The 19128-nt window shown below is 35.6% G+C and overlaps 2 protein-coding genes across 3 annotated transcripts in view; one reads left to right on the top strand and one right to left on the bottom strand.

The window, feature by feature from the left end:
• Positions 1–943: 943 nt before the first annotated feature.
• LOC113664279 (putative pyridoxal-dependent decarboxylase domain-containing protein 2) lies at positions 944–17234 on the top strand. Of its 2 annotated transcripts, none has more exons than XM_027179877.2 (28): positions 944–1090; positions 1333–1385; positions 1631–1684; positions 3321–3389; positions 4081–4230; positions 4619–4674; positions 4779–4848; positions 5555–5618; positions 6189–6219; positions 6635–6672; positions 7050–7128; positions 7561–7645; positions 7883–7931; positions 8021–8092; positions 8761–8790; positions 8944–9025; positions 9510–9553; positions 9710–9763; positions 10052–10175; positions 10613–10674; positions 11139–11244; positions 11753–11811; positions 12200–12312; positions 12485–12656; positions 13086–13163; positions 13815–13907; positions 14316–14418; positions 15104–17234. In XM_027179877.2, exons 1-28 carry the CDS (start codon positions 986–988, stop codon positions 15244–15246), a joined length of 2238 nt encoding a protein of 745 aa, XP_027035678.2. In that variant the 5' UTR covers positions 944–985; the 3' UTR covers positions 15247–17234. The 2 variants fall into 2 exon arrangements, with proteins under 2 accessions (XP_027035678.2, XP_027035677.2); XM_027179876.2 differs by having other exon boundaries at positions 10586–10674.
• Positions 16396–19128, bottom strand: part of LOC113664280 (ribonuclease H2 subunit C) — a 4471-nt gene continuing 1738 nt past the window's right edge. Inside the window, exons 3-4 of the mRNA XM_027179878.2 lie at positions 18786–18905; positions 16396–18096 (exon numbers count right to left, since the gene is read on the bottom strand). Of these exons, the coding sequence (XP_027035679.2) occupies positions 18043–18096; positions 18786–18905 (174 nt within the window). The 3' untranslated portion in view covers positions 16396–18042. The remainder of the gene's footprint in view (positions 18097–18785; positions 18906–19128) is intronic.

The following is a 19128-nucleotide window of genomic DNA, read 5'->3' as shown; positions in this document are numbered from 1 at the left end:
ATGGAATTTTTCTTACATATACCTGACTTGTAATGACCAGTTCAACAACCAAACTTTACCTGGACCTATACTAATTATTGAATATGCAGTGTGGTCGAAAAAGAATCAGTGTATTGCTCAATCCTCTACATTCAAAGTGCCCAAAAGAAATGAGCATTAATTTGACAATCGATACCAGTCAAACATCATCTCCGTAATCCGTAGTAAGTACCAACGAGTACCCGAGAAGTGATTGATAAATTGTTCTTGGCTCCTGTTGACGATAAAACCGGAGTTCACTCTCGATCTCGAGTGGGCGATATTGAAAGTAGGCTAATTGACCCTTTATCACCAACACACCCCAAGATAGGGGTCAAGATAACTAATTTATATTCTTACCTCGTGCATTGTGCGCTTGCTGTAATTTCGAGCTGCTCTGAGTACATTACATCAGTCGATATATTTCACTCCTCCATGGTATCTTGAGCGCGCGTCAAAAAAATGTGAATAACTTTCAAACGAACAACGATGGACTCCAAAACTCAGTTTGCCTTGAAAACACGATGCCCACTCCTAAACTTGTCCGTTTCGAAATTCCAAATAATAAACACCACGCGCAATGAACGACAAAACAGTACGAAAAATTAGAATTTCTACCACTTAGTCGATGAAAAGGAAAAAAATAAAACGGTAGAATCTTCAACTTCGTCGCAGTCTTCCCAGTTTATGTGTTAAACTACCTGAGACTTCGTGTTAAGACAAGATATTCAACGGTAAAGTTTTAAGAGTGTTGAGGAGAGAAGTAAACATAGGAAAGGGCCTATTCTGCGCATGTCTGAAATTTTCCTTAGCTCACGTGCATACGCTGTTCCGTGAGGCCTAAAGTTTAGTTTGAGCTTTCAGTTTTCCATGTAATGTTCATACTTGGCGCCCACAAGCTCCTAAAAGCCTGGGTTCGACTAGTGACGTTGCGAGTGTCTGCGTGGCTCCCATTGGGAAAATCAATATGGCGGAAGACAGTACACCGGTATCGAGTGAACAAAAACGACCTGTTGACGACGATATGAGAAAGCTTTCAGAAGATGGAAAAGTGGAACAGAAAGAATACCTGGTGTGCTTTTCGTTTTTCGTCTTTTTATTCTTTTGCATGCTTCGTTTTAGACCATAAGTCCCCACAAACTATTTTGGTAGTTCTTGCTATGTAGAAGTAAATTTTTAGATATTGTTTATAGATCAGCTGTGTTGTTGATTTATGGATGAGACGGAAATAGTTACAACAGGTTCTGAAATTTTAAAATTCTTCTATGATTGTTTTGTCGCTTGATACGTGTTGTTTTTTTCAATTCATTTTAGGAAACATACAATGTTGTTCTTAGTTGTGTCAAGTCCTTGTTTGATTTGAGTCGGTGAGTTTGCTTGCAATTTTGTGTCCAAGATCGTTTAAAAGGGAAGTTTTTTTTTTCTCGTGATGTGTTGATGTTTAGCTTTTAAATGTCTGGCGATATTTCTTGACAAATAAGTAAAATTTTTCTCTGTTTTAATGTGTCATATTGAACCATGAGAGTCATTAGGGCTATAGCTTGCACATGTAATTACATGTTGTTCTTGTGAAATGTTTATACGTTGTTGTTATTTCGATATTCTTGAACAGGGACAACGAGCACAAAGAGGAGAGTCTGTCTAAGGATACAGAGGAACCACAATCGTAAGCTAGCTGTTTTGCTCATTTGTGAAAGAAATTTCAACTGTTTCCTCTGGTGTTGAAGTGAGAGATAGCCTTAGGATTAGCTGCTCTATTGTACCTTGGCATGGGGTTATGCCACCCTCCCATGCCAAGTAATTTTATTTAAGTGTAGTCATGTTGTCCCCTCCCTTCCTGTTAGTTTGACTGAAGTGAGTGGTCTCTCATCACAATTGTGCTTGAAGGTTTGATGTTAGAAGCATGAGGGGATGATGTAAGTTTTTTTATTGTTTTGATCAATGAGAGTCACATTGGTTTAGTGGTGACTGCATAGGATGACCTAGGATTGCACATCAAAAGGTCTAACTAGCTGTCAGCCTTGGCTGGATTGCTGTGTTTTGTTCTTGGTCAGAACATATAACTCTGTCAGTGCCTCTCTTCATCCAGGAGTATAATTGAGTACTGAAGAACTGTTAGGTAAACCTGAAAATGCTAGAAGGTTACAAACCTAATGTAATGAACTATGATACCATTCAGGGAAGGGGAAAGGAGTGTGGAAATATTTTCACTTCATGCCACTACAACCATAACAAGTCCCAAAAGGATAGGCTGTAAACTAACTCAACCTTTTGTCATTATACAACAAGTTTAAAACTGTGACCACATTAGAAAAATTGCTGATAATCCTTGATACCTTAGGGTCCAAACCATTCATTTTATTACATTGATAATTCATGCATTAGCCCTTAGTCAGAGGAATCTATTTCATTCTGATGAAGGGCTGACATTCAAAATGCGAGCTTTAGAATCTCTTTACTATGCCCAATTCACATCATCAACTCAGTTGATAAAACCAAAATATCCTGTTATACCTTTCCCCCCCTTCCACCTAAGCAGCAACACAGTTTCTTAGGAACTTGGCCCCTCAATTTATTCCTTATCACATCGAGTCTTAATTTCTCTCTGGGTGACTTGACTACACCTCAATTAAGCTTTTGCCTCAAGCAGATCTAATCTTACTAAGTAGTTTATTCTAGCAATTTTGAATAGATTGTATTAACCCTTAAACTCTCCAAAAAGAATATATACAGGTTATGTGTAGAACCAGTATGTTCTTATTTATGACTCCCAACCCATAAACTGTCAAATTTGAATTCAAAAGCCATGAATATTTAAAACAGGAAGAAGTGATTTTTAAATGTGTTTCCAGCTGGTTTTTCTTCATTGTTAAAACATCCCCACTTATGCATATGTCAAAACATGTGGTTGTTATGGATATCTTATTTGTCATTTCAATTTACGTAATATTTTTGATCAGAAACTTAAAATCTGGTTTGGTGCACATATAATATATGTGCACCAAACCAGATTTTAATTATGCATTTGAAATTTGATGCAGAAAATCTACAAGCAGCATGGTGTTGCTACTTGAAGTGAAGATTTAGCCTTTTCTTTTTATGTGAAACAGTTTTAATTTAACTAAAGTATGGTTTTAAGTTTTAATTACCTCCATATTTTAAATGTGAATAGTTATTATCATTAATATTTGTCACCTGGTTACCATAGGAACAAACGTCTTATTAAAGTATGTTCTTTTATTCTTGTAGTTGATTTTTTGATCACAGAATTATTAACTTTTGTATTTTTTATTATTATACAGGAAAACAGAACTGAGCAAAGTGCTTTCTCAAATCTGTGGTCTAGTGAATCATGAAAAGCCACAAACACAGTAAGTAGTCCTTATCAATTTTCCTTTACTCAGCACTTACATGTATATACTGGCTTTTACTCAAAATAAACAGAGAATGATAGCCAATCCCATGCAATGCTCAAACCTAGCGATCAATTTTTTGTTAGCTTTTCTTGGTTTTTATTGCCTGAACCAATTTATACTCCTGCCAGGGTAGATGCACTGTATCTAAGTACATAAAATGGTTTTCCTTCATCAATCTAGAGCTTACAAACAGTGTTAATGGAGTATGTGGACCATGTTGAGTTTATTGACACTGATGATTTGAATTAATATGACCCAGAATCCCAATTCTCAAAAGTTTTATTGTCCAGTGATGAAGAATGGAAAAAAAAATTGGGAAAGAGAAACCACTTTTAGTCTCAGTTTACTCTGATAGTGTTGCTACTGAGATCATTATTAGAATTGTTAGACATAATTGGAGTTAGGTCTCTCTCTGATGTTGTCTGTGAACGAACACAGATTCTTTTGCATATGGGCCCTCTGCACATGAGAATCAAATTAAGTCATTATAGTGTGTACCACTTTGCTGTGAAAATAAGACCTTGCTGCAGTGGTGTGTTAGTGACATATAATTTAGAAATGATGTTAAGGCTTCAAAAGAAGTCTTACCGTTTTAAACTGTCCTCAGACTGAGAGAAGCTAATGATACATTCCTTGTTATTTGAAGGTTCACCTGTGCACCAGATCATTACACTCATATCAGCATCATTGGCAAGACCCTATCATTATATTTATCCTTGTTGGATGAAGCTTGTGTAAATAAATTGTCTGCATGTATCAAGTCTGACTGCTCGCATTGGCTATCTAAGCTATTTGGGTAAGAAAGATCTACCATAATATAAAATTGAGATTGACCTATTGAAGCAAATATAACACCTTGCATTTCACTCTTCAAAAGTTTTGCAAATAAGGCTAATATTCATCACCCAAAAAAAAAGCACTTGTATGCAAAACTTTTGAAGCAAATCTAATGCCATAAAGAGTTAATTGATTTTCAGTATTATTTTAAGATAATTCAATAGATGCATGATCTGAACTGAACAGGCCGCAGAATTTAATTATACCTGCGTGGCAATCATGGCATTTGCAAAGCAATGTGCCTTTCTTGAAGTTGCCTCTAGTAAAATCTAATTTCAGGATTGTAATGAATTGAAATTGAAATTGAAAATCCACCATGTTTCATACACACACTGTTAAATTTGCAGATATGAAAATGCTCTGTGTTGCTTTCATGAACACCAGTGGGATGGGTTGGTACGAGGTAAGGCTTGTATTATTCTGACATGTATAGCTTTATAGGTATGCTGATGATCATGCCTTTAATGGTGCTTTAACATGTGAGCTCAAACACAGATCTTTATTAAGTTTGCAGATTGGCTTTAAGATTGAAATACCCTAAATTTGGAACAGAAGGATTTACAGCTCTGTATACCAGGTAACATTACTCAGGTCTCAAATTTGGGCTTTCTAAGCAAATTACATGTACATAATAGTTAGGTAAATTGAATTTTGACTTTGTTCAATCTGAGATACTACATGTAAGTTATGCTCATGTAGTTTTATATTCAAAATATCAGTCACTACCCTCTAGGACTACCCCTAATCATGATGATGTTGCAAGATCAGTTGCTACCCACAGCATATTCATTTATTATTTGTATCGAGAAGATTATAGACAGTGGAAGATGATATCATATTTATTTATCATCCATCAAATATTTTTGTTTATGCGCAACAGGTCAAAATGCATCATGTGACCGTAACCCTCAGCCAAATTGGGTGATATTCCAGAATAACACCTAAGCAATATTCCCTAATTTTCAAACTCTATTTCCACTAAGATAAGCCTTTGTTTCAAACTTAATTCAAGATGAGAGAGGGTTTTGTGGTTGCTACAGAAGACAGGAAATCTTTTTTTTCATTACGTTGTACCAGAGAACACTCTAAAGAAAACATCCCATGCTGCCTACAGTTAGCTGTTCGTAAACATTTTTTCACATGCATTGCAAAACTCACAGTTTTCCTTGAGCTTTGCTCTTGGTAAACTGTTCACATCTTGGAGCAGATAGTGCTTGCAGACAAATATCCGTACATATTTTAGAAGCTATTGTTTATTCATTTTGTTCATGATTTGTTTACAGGCCCCCTGTGGTGTACATCAGTTCATCTGCTTGCAACTCATTAGGGCATTATTTGTGTACACAGGTGTGTATTCTGGAGAAAAAATCTCAATTTTAAGTATTAATTAAAAGTTCCAAGGAAATAACTGATAATATAATTAAAATAGTCAAGGCATAGATATGATTTCCTTGTGTAATGTGATTCCTTTCTTAAACATACTTTATCTTTGTTGAGATGTATATACAAGGGATTGATAACAGAATTGATTGTCAACTTTGCAACATTAGTTGAGACATAGAGAGAATAACACATGGGCACACGTAGATATGGAATTTCTCTTTGAGTGTTTAACTTGATAGCTCATGAGTGATAATTCGAGAAAGCTCCAACGTACAACTTGTATTGAGAATCGTGAAGGCTCTACCATTCATTTATCAACCTGACCGAGTGGCACCAAAGGCAAGTGACACGTCAGCAGCTGATTGGCTATATCAACACACGTGAAAAAATTTGATACTTTTTCACGCATGTTGTTATGATTTTTCTGAGCTGGAAATCCCAGTGTAACACCACTCTTTATGTGATAAAATATTTTACAACATCTAACTAAAAAGAAGCAATATTTAAAACTGATATCTTTTTTTTCTTTATCAGCTGGGATTACCTCAATCCAGTGTCTGTAAAGGTAAAGAGATATAAAAAGTGGCTTAATCCACTTTTCCCATGTTACCTAAATGAACTGTATGTGTAGTGTCAGTAGTTTCTTAATATTTTTTTTCACCATGTGATAGTGGCATGTTAAGTAAAATTATGAAAAATATCTGAACTAATCTGTAAGACACAGAAATAATTTGTGGAAACCTAAGGTAAACTGGGACATGATGAATCTGTAATAGTCTTTCAAATTTGTGCATCACTTTTATTTGTTAATTGAACCCAAGCAACAATATTGGTAAATTGTGGTGTTGTGAATTGGGTGACCAACTTTATTTGACAAATGTGTGTTGTTCAAGACTACCGAGAAAACCTTCAGCTTTTTTCTGCAAACTGAAATGTTTGTCATTTTTTGAGGTCTAATTTTCTTTTCATGTCTTCTCTAGTGCCATGTAACACAGTGTTTGGTTCAACACATACTATGGTGAGCTAACTGTAACTTTTGACATGGTTGCCAAAAAGCAAATAGCCGCAAACAGCAGATCTATTGCAATGAATATAGTATTTAGACTGAGTTTAAATACTATAAAGGCCAGATAGGGGCCACATACTATTGGCAAGTAAAAGCTCCTGCTGGCTGTACAATGAACTCAATTCTAAACTGGGCTAGACCTCACCCAGTTTTTGTATTTTCTTTTATTCAATGTACACCAAAGACAACATCCTCTGTGAAATATTTTACAGTGGTAACACTGATAAATAACAGGAACATTATGGGGTATGATTTAAGAGTTTTATATTGTCATAAAACCATTTTTGTGAACCTCATTATGAAGAAATTCTTGAATTCTCACTTGACAGGACATTGCTGCCTTTGAGAGGCTCTTCAATGATGATGTTTCATGCGGCAAGACACCACTGCTTCTTATTGCTTATGCAGGTATGTGAAAACCTTTCTTTACTTACAACCCTTTTTTACATCCTTTGCACCAGCCCTATAGCAAATAGCATCATGGCTAAAGTGACCAATCAGTTTATACAAACCAGACTTAGAACAATTGACTGACTGCAACTCTTCACTTGACTCTGATGATGACTTTCACCAAATTGTAGACAACAGTCTATCTCAGAACTACCCTCACCTGAATGATCAGACTACACAATGAAATCCCTTCTCTGAGAGCCATTTCATGATGACCCTAGGTTCAAATGCATGCATTGTCATTTTCTGATAATGTTCTTCCTTTTCTATTGCCATTAATTTTTTGTAGAAAAAAGCAATTATGAAGTAAATATTTTGATGACATAACATTATTCATCAATCTGATTTGAAAATGTTTTTGTTTTCTTGTGTTAAATGATTTTTTAATAGGAACCCCATTGGCTGGACATACTGATAATCTCAGTAGATTAAGAGAACTTTGCACACAGAATGGTCTCTGGCTTCATCTTGAAGGGTATGGTCAATAATTTTCATGTATTGTACTAGACAATCGACCAAGTACTAAGGTTTTTTTTTTTTTTTACTGAAGGACTGTTTCTCATACTCTTTATTCCTTCTTGCTTGTGAACAGACAATTAAACATTCATTTGAAAGGCATTTGTACCTGTGGTGAGGGTTTTTCAATGTTCATTTACTCTCCTGCTAATTGACTCCATACTAACAGTTTTTTTGGTACACATATTTTTTTAAGGGACACCCTGGCAACTCTGTGCCTTGAAACAGTTCCTGCTTCCTTAAAGGTATTAATTTTGTTATGGAATTTTTTAATTACCTTCAATTATGCTTATATAATTTATTTAAGTTTTAAATCTCTTTCTTTGATCTCCAGAGTGCCCCTGCCTGTGACAGCATGAGCCTAAATATCAGCAAATGGTTTGCATTGCCCAGTGCACCTTATTGTGTATCTTTTTTATTGATGATAATTAGAAAAGACAATAAAATGGTCTTTGAAGTTTTCTCCTTAATATGTAATTATATATGGGCAATTTCTTTTGATATAGCAGTTAACATGATCTGTGCTTTCACTGAAATAAATTGAATGAGCAATTGGATAATTTGGTTTATCAATAATGCAAATTGGTCACTGTGAAGAGTTTCTAAAGCTGGCCTTTGGAATGTTAGCCCTTCCTCAGAGCGATTAGGGATTGATTGATTGATTGATTAATTGAAATAACAGTTACAGCACTGAAGATTGGAATCTTTTAGAATCGTTGTGTTTCCTAATACAGGTGCTAAAAATTGTTACTGTGGGAAAAAGTTATAGAAAGATCACATCAAATCATCTATAAAACTTCTTTCACTGCAGGCCGTGGGTGGCCTTTGAAAATGAATCGGGTTAAAGTTAATGAGTTCTGCTGCAATATTCAAATAAGGTGTTTTTAGATTTTATTTATTCAATAAACCGTCATTGAATTATATCTGATGTTTCAAAGATACCTTTATGTTTGTTCATGTACCTCAAATGACACGTGCTTAAGGGTAATGTGACTTAATATTTGAGGCCTTTATATCAGTAATTAACAATATAATGTTAATTTTGTGCAAAAATTTCTCTTAATTTGGAGCAAGACATTCTACAGAGCGAAAGATCTTGTTTTGGTATGTATAATCCATTACATTTTTGTCCTTTTTCTATTTTCTTTTTTTTTGTTGTTGTTGCATTTGCTTTTCACTTCTGAGCCTAACCGACGAGGAAATTGTGAGTACTTCATATTGAGTGACTGAGATTGAGATCGAGCTCTTGTTTTATAGGCAGAGGCCTCAGGACTCAGTCAAAGCCACACACCTGACAGACTGTCTGTCCTTCCTCTTTGGATAAGTATTCAGACTATCGGTGAGCATAAATTCTATGTTGTATGGGATGTTTTTCGCCTAAACATTTTCACTCCCTGGATAATTGGAACCACTGGGGCAATTAGCAACCTTATTAGTATCGGTGGCTTCTTTTTTAAGCTCTTTTTCATAAGGTATCAATGTTGATTACAGACAAGGTTTATGCCCCTGTCTGTAATATCATTACCAGTCAAGGATGCATACTTGTTTTTAAAGAATCTACTGCATGAAAATTATGTCAAGTGCTCTTCTCTACCAAGGATACTGATTAATGTTGAGAGAGCTTTGTAAGAATGTAATCATCAAGGCTAAATTGTCTGAACCAGTACCAAGTCTATGTACACTTTTTGTTTGAAGTAAACTCAGGAACAGTGTTTAGTAAATTTCAAACATCTTGTGTGTGCATTTTTTTTCTTTTCATGGTGTTACCTAAGTACACGTAATAAGCTAACAGCATTTTTTTTTTTTTTTTTTTTTGATAACAGGTTTAGATAAAATGCGAGAAATGATTTTACATGCAGCCCAACTGGTAAGGATGGCTATTATTATGAATACTAAAAGTGCTTGGGATCAGTATTTTGTGTATCTTTGCTTTGTAATAACTGAGTTAAAAATGAATAAAATATTTCTTGGAAGATCTGATTATCATTTCCCATTCATTTGACAACAATTTATTCTTTTCTAGTCTCAACAATTGTGTGTGAGTTTAGATGGCATGCAAGCTGCTGTGAAGAGGATTGTAAGTAACTTACTTTATAGATAAATTGTTCAGCTACTTAGTGTTTTATTGAGTAGTATTTTTTTAGTTGTGCTGATAGAATTCATAATCTTGTTTTCATTTAGTGCATAGATTTCAAACTTCTTATGTATTGGGCATAGCAAGAATCCTCGCCCCTTTTCAGTTTTCCAAAGTATTGCCATTTTCTGTTATCATTGCCATAGTTTCCCAACAAAGCCCACAGAAATTCGTGGCATGTCTAAATGTTTTTCGTCTCTGTCAATCTGACAATTAGTGTGTTCACTTCAGGCCCAGCCCCACTGTATGTCATCCATGGTTGTGTTCCAATACAAAGCGGCCCCTGTATCCCCAAGTGGATCCATTTTACAGACTGGTGGAGAAGAAGATGCCTCAGATCAAGATGAAGAACAAGGTACCTTGAGATAGAAAGCACCTGTTACCTGAAGTATGCTGCCTTTGATGTTCTATTACCAAAAAGTAACCCACCCCACCCCACCTACACTTAGATGTTTGGTTTTGACCCCCACACCCCAAAAACTCTGTAGTTCAGTGATATAGCATAGAAGCACAGATTAATTCCTGTAGTTCAAGTCCTCCTAGTGAGTCAGATCTTTTTTGTTGTCCCACAGTTATGACAAGGCGAAAACCATCTTTCTTGGTTTCATGATCAACCTCAGAATTTCCATCTTTCTATTTCAAGTCTAATTTTTGTCTGGACTTGCCATCAATTTTTGACTTTTGGGGATGTGTTACTTAGAAAGAATTTTTCATTGGTCAAAGTGTTCCTCAAACTGGAATGTGATTGTGATTCATTTTGTACAGATGACACAGAACTCTCCTCTTCCTCAGGATCATCGTCTCCAGAACCAGGCTGTGTTTCCTCTTCAGTGAGGGATTCAATCAATCAAATGGTAATGGAACTAAAATGCTGTACTGAAGTACATAATACAGTATTGAATAGCAAATTTATTTTCTTGTCATCTTTAAGTGCTCTCCCCTTGTTCAGTTAAGTGCTTTGTTAGTACAATAGGCTGGAATCCTCGCCAATTAGCAGATAGGAACAGTAACTTAACATGTAAGGAGTGATTTAGGTTGTGTTTTTGGAAATTCCTTGGCTGTTTGAGAATGAAAGTGAAAAACTGATCACTAGATTGACATTGCATGGTGCTTAGGTGATGGGAAAATTATATATTGGTTAAGGAATAGAATACTTTGTCAAGGAAATGCAGTTTATTCATAGCAAGGCAGTGCAGTTGGGAACTGAAATATACTGATTGAACAATTATCTTACTCTCCTTGAACTGAGAGAAGGAATGAGATCATAGCATTTACTTTCTCTTTATAACATGTTTTTATGGTATTTATCTTATACTAGATTGCAAAATACCTGGCTCAACAAGTACCTTCAGTTAAAATTGGGGTTGTGAATTTGCCCAAAGAGGGATGCTGCATTAGATTCAATCCTGTCCTTTCATCCAGAAGTAAGTTTTTCTATAAAGTAGGTCTTATCAAACCTCCACTTCTCCAAGTATGGGAACAACAGGAAAAAGCAATGTTTGTCACTTGACTATGGGTTTATATGTTTGTGTGCTTAACAACTGCTAATCCTAACAACTTAGAGTAAGTGCTGAAAGTTTTGGCCTGTGGCTTTTGTTTTGAGTGGAAACTCACTGAAACTTCTCTTGACCTATTGGCACTTCACTTTATTTTCAAGATATCTTTGGCATTTGATGTCAAAAAGATGCTTATAGATAAACATCCACAACTTAACAAGAAAAAAATAAATTACAGAGGGGCACATGCCTTTGTTTGCTGAAGTGATGATACTAAATAAAATAATTCTATAATTGGTAAACTTGTATAAGTAATTAGCTTATGTTTTATTTATCCTGCTGCTGGAAGCTATGACTTCTTAAAAATTTTTTAAAAGAAATGAATTGCAGCAAATTGAATAATTTGTAATCTGGTATTTTTCTTTTTTTTTTTCAGTATGTGGAACAACCAGCGAAAATGTTGAAGACTTTGTTATCTGCCTCAAAGAAGAAGTGGTATGTTATGTTAATAAAATTCTCTTTAACTTCATTGTTTGTTGGTGCAATGGCTTGAAAGTCACCAATCAAAATGCCATCGGTGGAATCAACAATTATGATAATATTGTTAAGTGCAGCTCACACCTTTACCACTTGCAAAAATATTTTGAATATACACTGTATTTATAATTTGGTTAACCCTTTAAACTCTAAGAGTGACCACCATCTACTTTTTCCTTACAATATCACCCTTGAATCACAGGAGAAGATCACGAGTTAACCTCCTGATTGTTAAACAATTCTCCCTGTCAGCACTTTGGGATTGATTTGAATTGTATTTAGTGACTGTTGGAGAACGTGCTTTGGCCTCAAACAGTAACGGGAGCTTTTTCTCTTTTAAATTTAGGCCAGATTAGATAACCTGCTTCTATCTCAAGAGGAATTTAGGTTAGCAACAGAAGGCAAGGAACATGTTGTTGCAGTGGAGATTCAGGACACTTCAGCTGTTGGTGCCCTTCTGTAAGTAGAGCTAAGATTTACTCTATATATTTTGAAGGGTAAATTTAACTCATTGATGTAAGAGCCAATAGGATAATCTGTGGCAGTTTTGTATTGCACCAAGTCATACATACTGTAGTGTATAACAAGATACATTGATTGTAATTTTTTTTTTTTACCTCTTTGTGACTAGATGTGTTCCTCGTTACTGGACCAACAAGGATTTAGGAAAACTCAGGGAGGCCAAGAAAGTTGAACTTAATGACTGGAACAAAGAAGTGTTGGCAAAGGTTTCTGAAGGAATGGAAGATGTTTTTAGTAAGGGCCGCACACAAGATGGTCTTACCTGTATTACAATTGATAAGGTATTTAAAGTACTGTGCAACACAACTGCTTTTGAATGTGTTTGCTGATTCAATCCAGAGGCCCACTGTAGAGATTAGTAAAGATTACAATATTTGTGGTTAAATCTCACTAGGTCTGCAGTACTAAAGATTAAACAAAAATTTACTGCTCTACCTGTGTACCTTAAACAGCTTTTCTGGCAGTGTTGCATTTCTGAGTGGTAATCTTGAAATTAGCAGATGATGTTTGATGTTTGTCAAGAGCAAAAGAAGAGTTGTTAGATTTTTTTCCTCTTTTCATCTTATCATTCTAACAGATGTTTCTACATCTTTATTTCTTTCCATCTAAATTCCTCCTTCTCTTTATTCTTGTTGTCTAGTTATCTCTATGATTTAGCTTTCTCTGTGCTGTAAAGCTTGATTACAAACTTTTCCCTGATCTTTTCTTAGGTGCCAGCCACATCATCTGTTGATGCAGTGGTAGACATTGTTTGTAAAGGAGCTACAGAACTGGAAACCTCGAGCAAGGTGTACTAAGCTGGCTGAATTATTGTTTTATGTGACTGAATTATACTCCATCTGGTTAACAAACATTAGTCCAAGTGACTACAAATTGTAAAAAAGAAATGCCTGGGCCAGTAAAACCTGCCCAGCCACTAAACTATTCTTCAGTTTATTCACTCTGACAAAGGGCTAATGCTCGTAACACACCTTAGAAACTCTTTATGGTGACCAATTTACATTATCAACTCAGTTGTTAATACTAAATTACCCTGTTATACTCTACAATTGATGCAGCACAACAGTTTCTTTACAAACTTACCCCCTTTATCCCTCAGTTCATTCACTCACTGTTCTCAGCAAGAAGGAACTGCTTCCCTAGTGTACATTTACTTGTAAATAGTATACTCTAGATGAAGGCAGCATGAGGATAATACTTGCAGTATTTTTTTGCAATTTTGGAACCATGTTCAGTTATATTTCATCTCATTGTTTCAAAATTCTCTAATTGTAGATATTTGCACATGTAAGCAAGGGCAAAAAGTTGTATTACAAATTTAGCTATGGAGAAATAATAATTATGTATAATTTAATTAGTAAATTTGTTGAAGAAACAAAGTTTTTTTTCATCTGGAAGGTGCATGTCAATGATAAATTTATACTGCTTTTCCTGTTTAGTATTTGGAGCAGATGGCTGATGCAATTCAGAGAGGTATTGAAGCTGCCCAGCAAGACTTGGTGAAAGAATCAGAGGAAAAACTGTTGGAGGAGGTAATCAAACAATTTGGCCTTGTAGTCCATTAGGACAGATCTTAACATTTACATACTATTACAACAATGTGGGAAAGTAGCTTAATTTTGTGCTGCAAGAATTTTGTAGCAGCTGACAGTCTTGATAGGTGATCTCTTGCAATCAGTGGTGTACATATCTCTCTTTAGCCAACTTAGCTGCAAGAGTAGTGTTTTTGTCACTTACAAGAGGCTGAGATGAACAAGCTTGATAATTGAAGTTACAATCACCTCTTAGATTTTTTGTCAACACTTGTCAAGTTGTGTCATTTAAAACATTTTCCATATTCCTCTTTCCTGAACTTTTCTTCAATGTGAAAGGAATCTTTAAAAAAAAAAAAAAAAGTGAATGTAATGTCACTCATTAACATGGTTTTCTGTCTCTGTAAGGGTTTGTTACGGCAAGTCCCTCTTGTGAGTTCCTTCATGAACTGGTTGTCACCTCTTCCAGAGGAACCCAAAACTATTGGGAGAACGTTTAATCTAACATCTGGTAGGTCTTTCATACCTTTTTGTTGTTTTAATAATAGACTGAGTAGAGTGAAATGTCATCCTTTCTGGTGTACAGATAGGACAAAGCCTCTTGCGTACCATGTCACTATGTGATAAGACTTCCAGTAGTGGCCATAAAATGGGAGACTGTTACCCTATTCACGCTAAAGCTGTTATGTTGTAAACACAGTATAAAATTGTTTTCATTATAGTAGCAACATGTACTTGAACCAATGTTTGTCAACTTCAAATTTAACACAAAAATACAAGTTAGTGACCACTTAGAACTTCTGGAAAATTCAGTTTTTCAGTTCTCTGTTTCAGATATTCATTCAGTTAAACCCAGATAAACTTAATATGTTTTGCTGGTGTGAATAGGGTATAACTCAAGAAGACTAAAAAAACTGTATTGTATGAGCTGCTGCCTTATTTCTCTCTCCAAAAGGAACATGATGGCATAGTACTTTATTGCTGACAGATTGTGATGTTAAAGTACTTCAAACATCCATTTATCAGCCTTTCATTTTGAAAGGATCTAGACAAGTGTGACTAGATATGTGAATAAGGGAAACCATTCTCATAATCTGACATGAACAGAGGCAATGAAGCTCAAGTAAACAGTTACTTGCCCCCTTCATCTATGCAGCTCTAGCAACTGTTACATTTTAATTCTGCACATCTTTCAGGTAATCTACACAAGACTGAAAAAATTTATAAATATCACATGCAAGTTCAAGACGAGGATGATGAAGAAGCAGTACCAGTGACACCAACAAAGTCCTCACCAGAAGCTACTCCAGTAAAGGAAAGCCCTGCAGCATCAGACTGAAAGAAACATTCCACACAACTTAGCTTCACTCATGTACAGTTGTCACCACAAGACTTTAGGATCTCAAAAGAAAACCAAGTCACATTATTCATTACATAATGCAATATTTACATGTATCGAGGTAATTACCGACAGTAAGGAGAGGATCTGTATTTGACAACTAGATCAGTACTTGTACGAACATTGAGCCAGTGCTGCAAGGCATCTGTTTCTTATCTGGTGACAATAATGTGAGTGAAAAAGAAAAGGAGATAAATATTAAGTACCTGTTTGGAAGTATCATTTTAATGGCATCAAGATGCAGCAGTCACTAACTTGCAAAGCAGTGCTCTCTCTGTAACAGAAAAAAAACAGAAACTACTCAGAATCTACCAGCAGTCAGACATGCTCCCCATGTGTCTTGAGTTGTACAACAGAGTATAGATGTACGAAGTAGAATTGCAGGATGATAAGGGTGGGATTCTTTCAAACAAATTATCAATCGGAAATTCAGGTGACTTATTATTTATATGTAAACCTTTGGCAAGTGACAGCAAATGGCTTGAGAAGTTGAAACAAGGGCAGGCATGTACCTGACAGAAATCATGTACATGTTGAAACATAATATGAAACACCCAAGAGTAACAAATTTTCCAGTTTTATGCTGGCACAGAACCTGAATGTCATAGGTAACTACCTTTTTACTTTGGGTACCTTTTACATTTTAGCCTTTCAGAAATTTTTCTAAGGGCTGGGTTACAACATATTTTTGATACCACAGCCTCTGGCACCTAGTAATTCTTGTGACACCACGCAGTTGTGCAAGCAGAAAATTTTAGAATGATGTCGAGAGAAGGTTGCCTTCCTTAGAGTTGCGTTTAAGTAAACTTCAGACTGTTCAAAGCAGGGGTTTCGAGCAGCAGTCCATCAACACCTCTAAGACCTGCTGTCTGTTTAGCCTGCAAGCAGGTTCTCTAGTAAGGGATTATCTTGAGGGACAGCTGCCTATTACACCATCAGCAGGTGTGTGTAGAAAAAATTGTTGAAACCCCTCCCATAGCTTCTCTATAAGGTTCTCTTTGGTGTTTGATGTTGACTAATGTTGGTGCTAAATATAACAAGCATCATCAGAAGTAGCTAATGAAATTCTGCACTAAGAACAAATCATCATTTGACACAAGAAAATATGAAGGTTTATTTGCGTAATAGGATTCAACAGCTACAAAAATAATATCTATTGTGGAGTAGTGACATTTTACAAGAGTATTACCAAATGAGGTAGATGGTAAATATGGGGCTTATTATATTTCTGTTAGCTTTTAAATAATTCATCCAAGAAAATAATTTGTGTAGAAAACTTCCACAAAGATTGTTGTTTCTAAGTGTTTTGGAATGTCAAGTCTGGGACAGTTTGGGGATAATATAAAAGTGCAGGATTGCAAAAAGTGCTTAATTTTACCATTTCTCAATTGCTAAACTTGTCCAATAGCATTCTTGTTAGGTTTAAAAGTAAATTCTAGAGTTTTAACGGATGAAGTTAAATCAACAAAATAGTTTTTTTGTATGGTGCAATGTTACAGGCTTCTGTACCAGGTAACCCTCTAACTCCCATGAGTGACCAAGACAGATCTCTCCAAAACCAAATTCTCCAAACTAACATCATATGAATTGTGTGGGAGGCAGTAAGGAGAATTGAAAGGCTCAGAGCAAGAACGATCCCTTGATTTTTCGGCCATTTTTGAAAGCCCCTGAAAGAGTTAAGCATTATTATTGGCTTCTGTATCAGTTAACCCTTTCTCCAAAACCAAATTCTCCAAACTAACATCATAAGAATTGTGTGGAGGCAGTAAGGAGAGTTACTGATGATATCTTGGGAGTTAAAGGGTTAAGCATTTCATAGAAAGAGACTTTAATCATTTTTTTTGTCATTCTTGGTTTTAGGTGTTTGAAAAGATTTACTGCTCAATATTACTGCTGGGTTCTTAATAAATCTGCAACACACTCCATAATTATACTGTCTGGTGTTTTTATTGATTAGTTTCTGAAGAAATCTTGTGCTGTGGCAGCAGGCAAATGAAACACTTTGTTGGTAATGAAAAACAGTTGAGAAGATTAAATAAACTACCCTGGGGTATTTTTTGAAGCTTTTCAGAATTTGCATCAGCATCTGTGTACCTGTTTTCACGTAAAGTTGATCACCAGCAATAAGTATTTTTTTTGCCTAGCCTGCACTGCTGGTATTCAAATAACTACTTGTGAGTGTTCAAGGCTGAGCACACATTATAAATGGGAAGGTGATGTGTTCATAGGGTCCCTGTTCAAGTTAATAAAAAAATTAAAAAAAAAAAAAAAAGAGATGGGGATTACCCCCTTCCTCTGGTCCCAAACTGAACATGTACACTTGCAGAGATTTATAATCATTTGATAGGAGGGTCCAGATAGCTACCACATGACCTTCAGCTAGGCTGCAGGTTAGTACATGCAGGTTTGATCCTTTGTGAAATGAGTTCTGTGTTTTTGGTTATGACTTAAAGCCTCTGCCCCTAAGGTGACCAGCAACCAATTCCTATGAACAGTATCACTGCTGAATCAACCATTACAGTCATAGGAATAAAGGAAATGCTCAACAACTAAAGAGTTTCAGAATTAGTCCAGTCTTCCTTTTAGAAATTGAATACACTAACACCTGAAAAATGCATTTTTTCTAACTAACCAAGCTTGTTGCCAAATTTTATATTTACTTTAGATGACAATCAGTCATTATCAGTACTGCTCTTTGCTCTAAGTTGTTCAATAATAACCCATTATTATTCCATATCATCTGATGTTTTCAGGAGTGGCATTCTCATCATCCACCTCAGCACCATGAAGCTACATAGGGGAAAAAAAAAAAAGAAAGAGAATGTAGAATATTGTGTAGCAGGTCATTGTACAAATCAGTTGGAAGTTCCACAGCTCTTGCACAAACAACTTGTGAGCATAGATTTACGTAAGTGTCTTCATGGTGAAAATGTCTTACTTTCTCAAGTGGTGTGATCTCTTCAAGAATCATATTAAACATAAGGCACTTGGTAACTAACAACTGTACATTTAAAATCAACTAAGACTTAACCCTTTCACTCCCAAGATCTAATTAGTAGTTCTCCTTACTATCTGCCTTACAATTCTTATGATGTTAGTTTAGAGAATTTGGTATTGGATCAACTAAGAATCCCATAATTGATTTTCTTCTCTGTTCTCATCACCTACTTGCTTGATATTGTATTGATATGGTAAGGAGAAATTCTGTCTTGGTCACTTGTGGGAGTAAAAGGGTTAATTTGTCTAACTCTGCTCGCTTTACCACAAATACAAGTAAGAAATAAGCAGAGACTAATTAACAAAAAATAGATAAAGAATATATAATAATTGCAAAACCCAGGTAGTGAGTGAGTTGGGTTCATTCACATACCAAAGGCAAATCTACTGGATGCCCTGCCCTCCCCCCCCTCCCCCCTCCCAAAAAAAAGAAGATATACAATACATATGAAACATCTTTATCACTTTTAAGTCTTACTTACTGCAGAGGCAATATTTATCCATTGCATAGCTTTGACAATAGCATCATTATTTGAGGTTGGAGTCTCTAAATTCCAGTAGGTGAACTGTGAAAACTTATGAGTGGCTTTCATCACTCGATCCTGAAAATATTGGAACCATATAGAATATGAGTAGTTACATTTCATTGCACCGTAGACAGCCTCAAATCCAAACAATTCTGCATGCTTCTTCTCCTTGATGAGAGGATGAACCTTCCTTACTAGTTTGGAAGGTTCAACTGCATTAAAAACAAAAATTAAATAACTCATGCAATGCCAAGCCTCCTGTTATGAAGTGCAATAGTGGACAAGAATAGTGAATATA

The sequence above is a fragment of the Pocillopora damicornis genome, chromosome 10 (assembly GCF_964200805.1).
Source record: "Pocillopora damicornis chromosome 10, jaPocDami1.2, whole genome shotgun sequence".
NCBI lineage: Eukaryota > Metazoa > Cnidaria > Anthozoa > Scleractinia > Pocilloporidae > Pocillopora > Pocillopora damicornis.
This window is presented reverse-complemented; position numbering and strand designations above follow the sequence as displayed.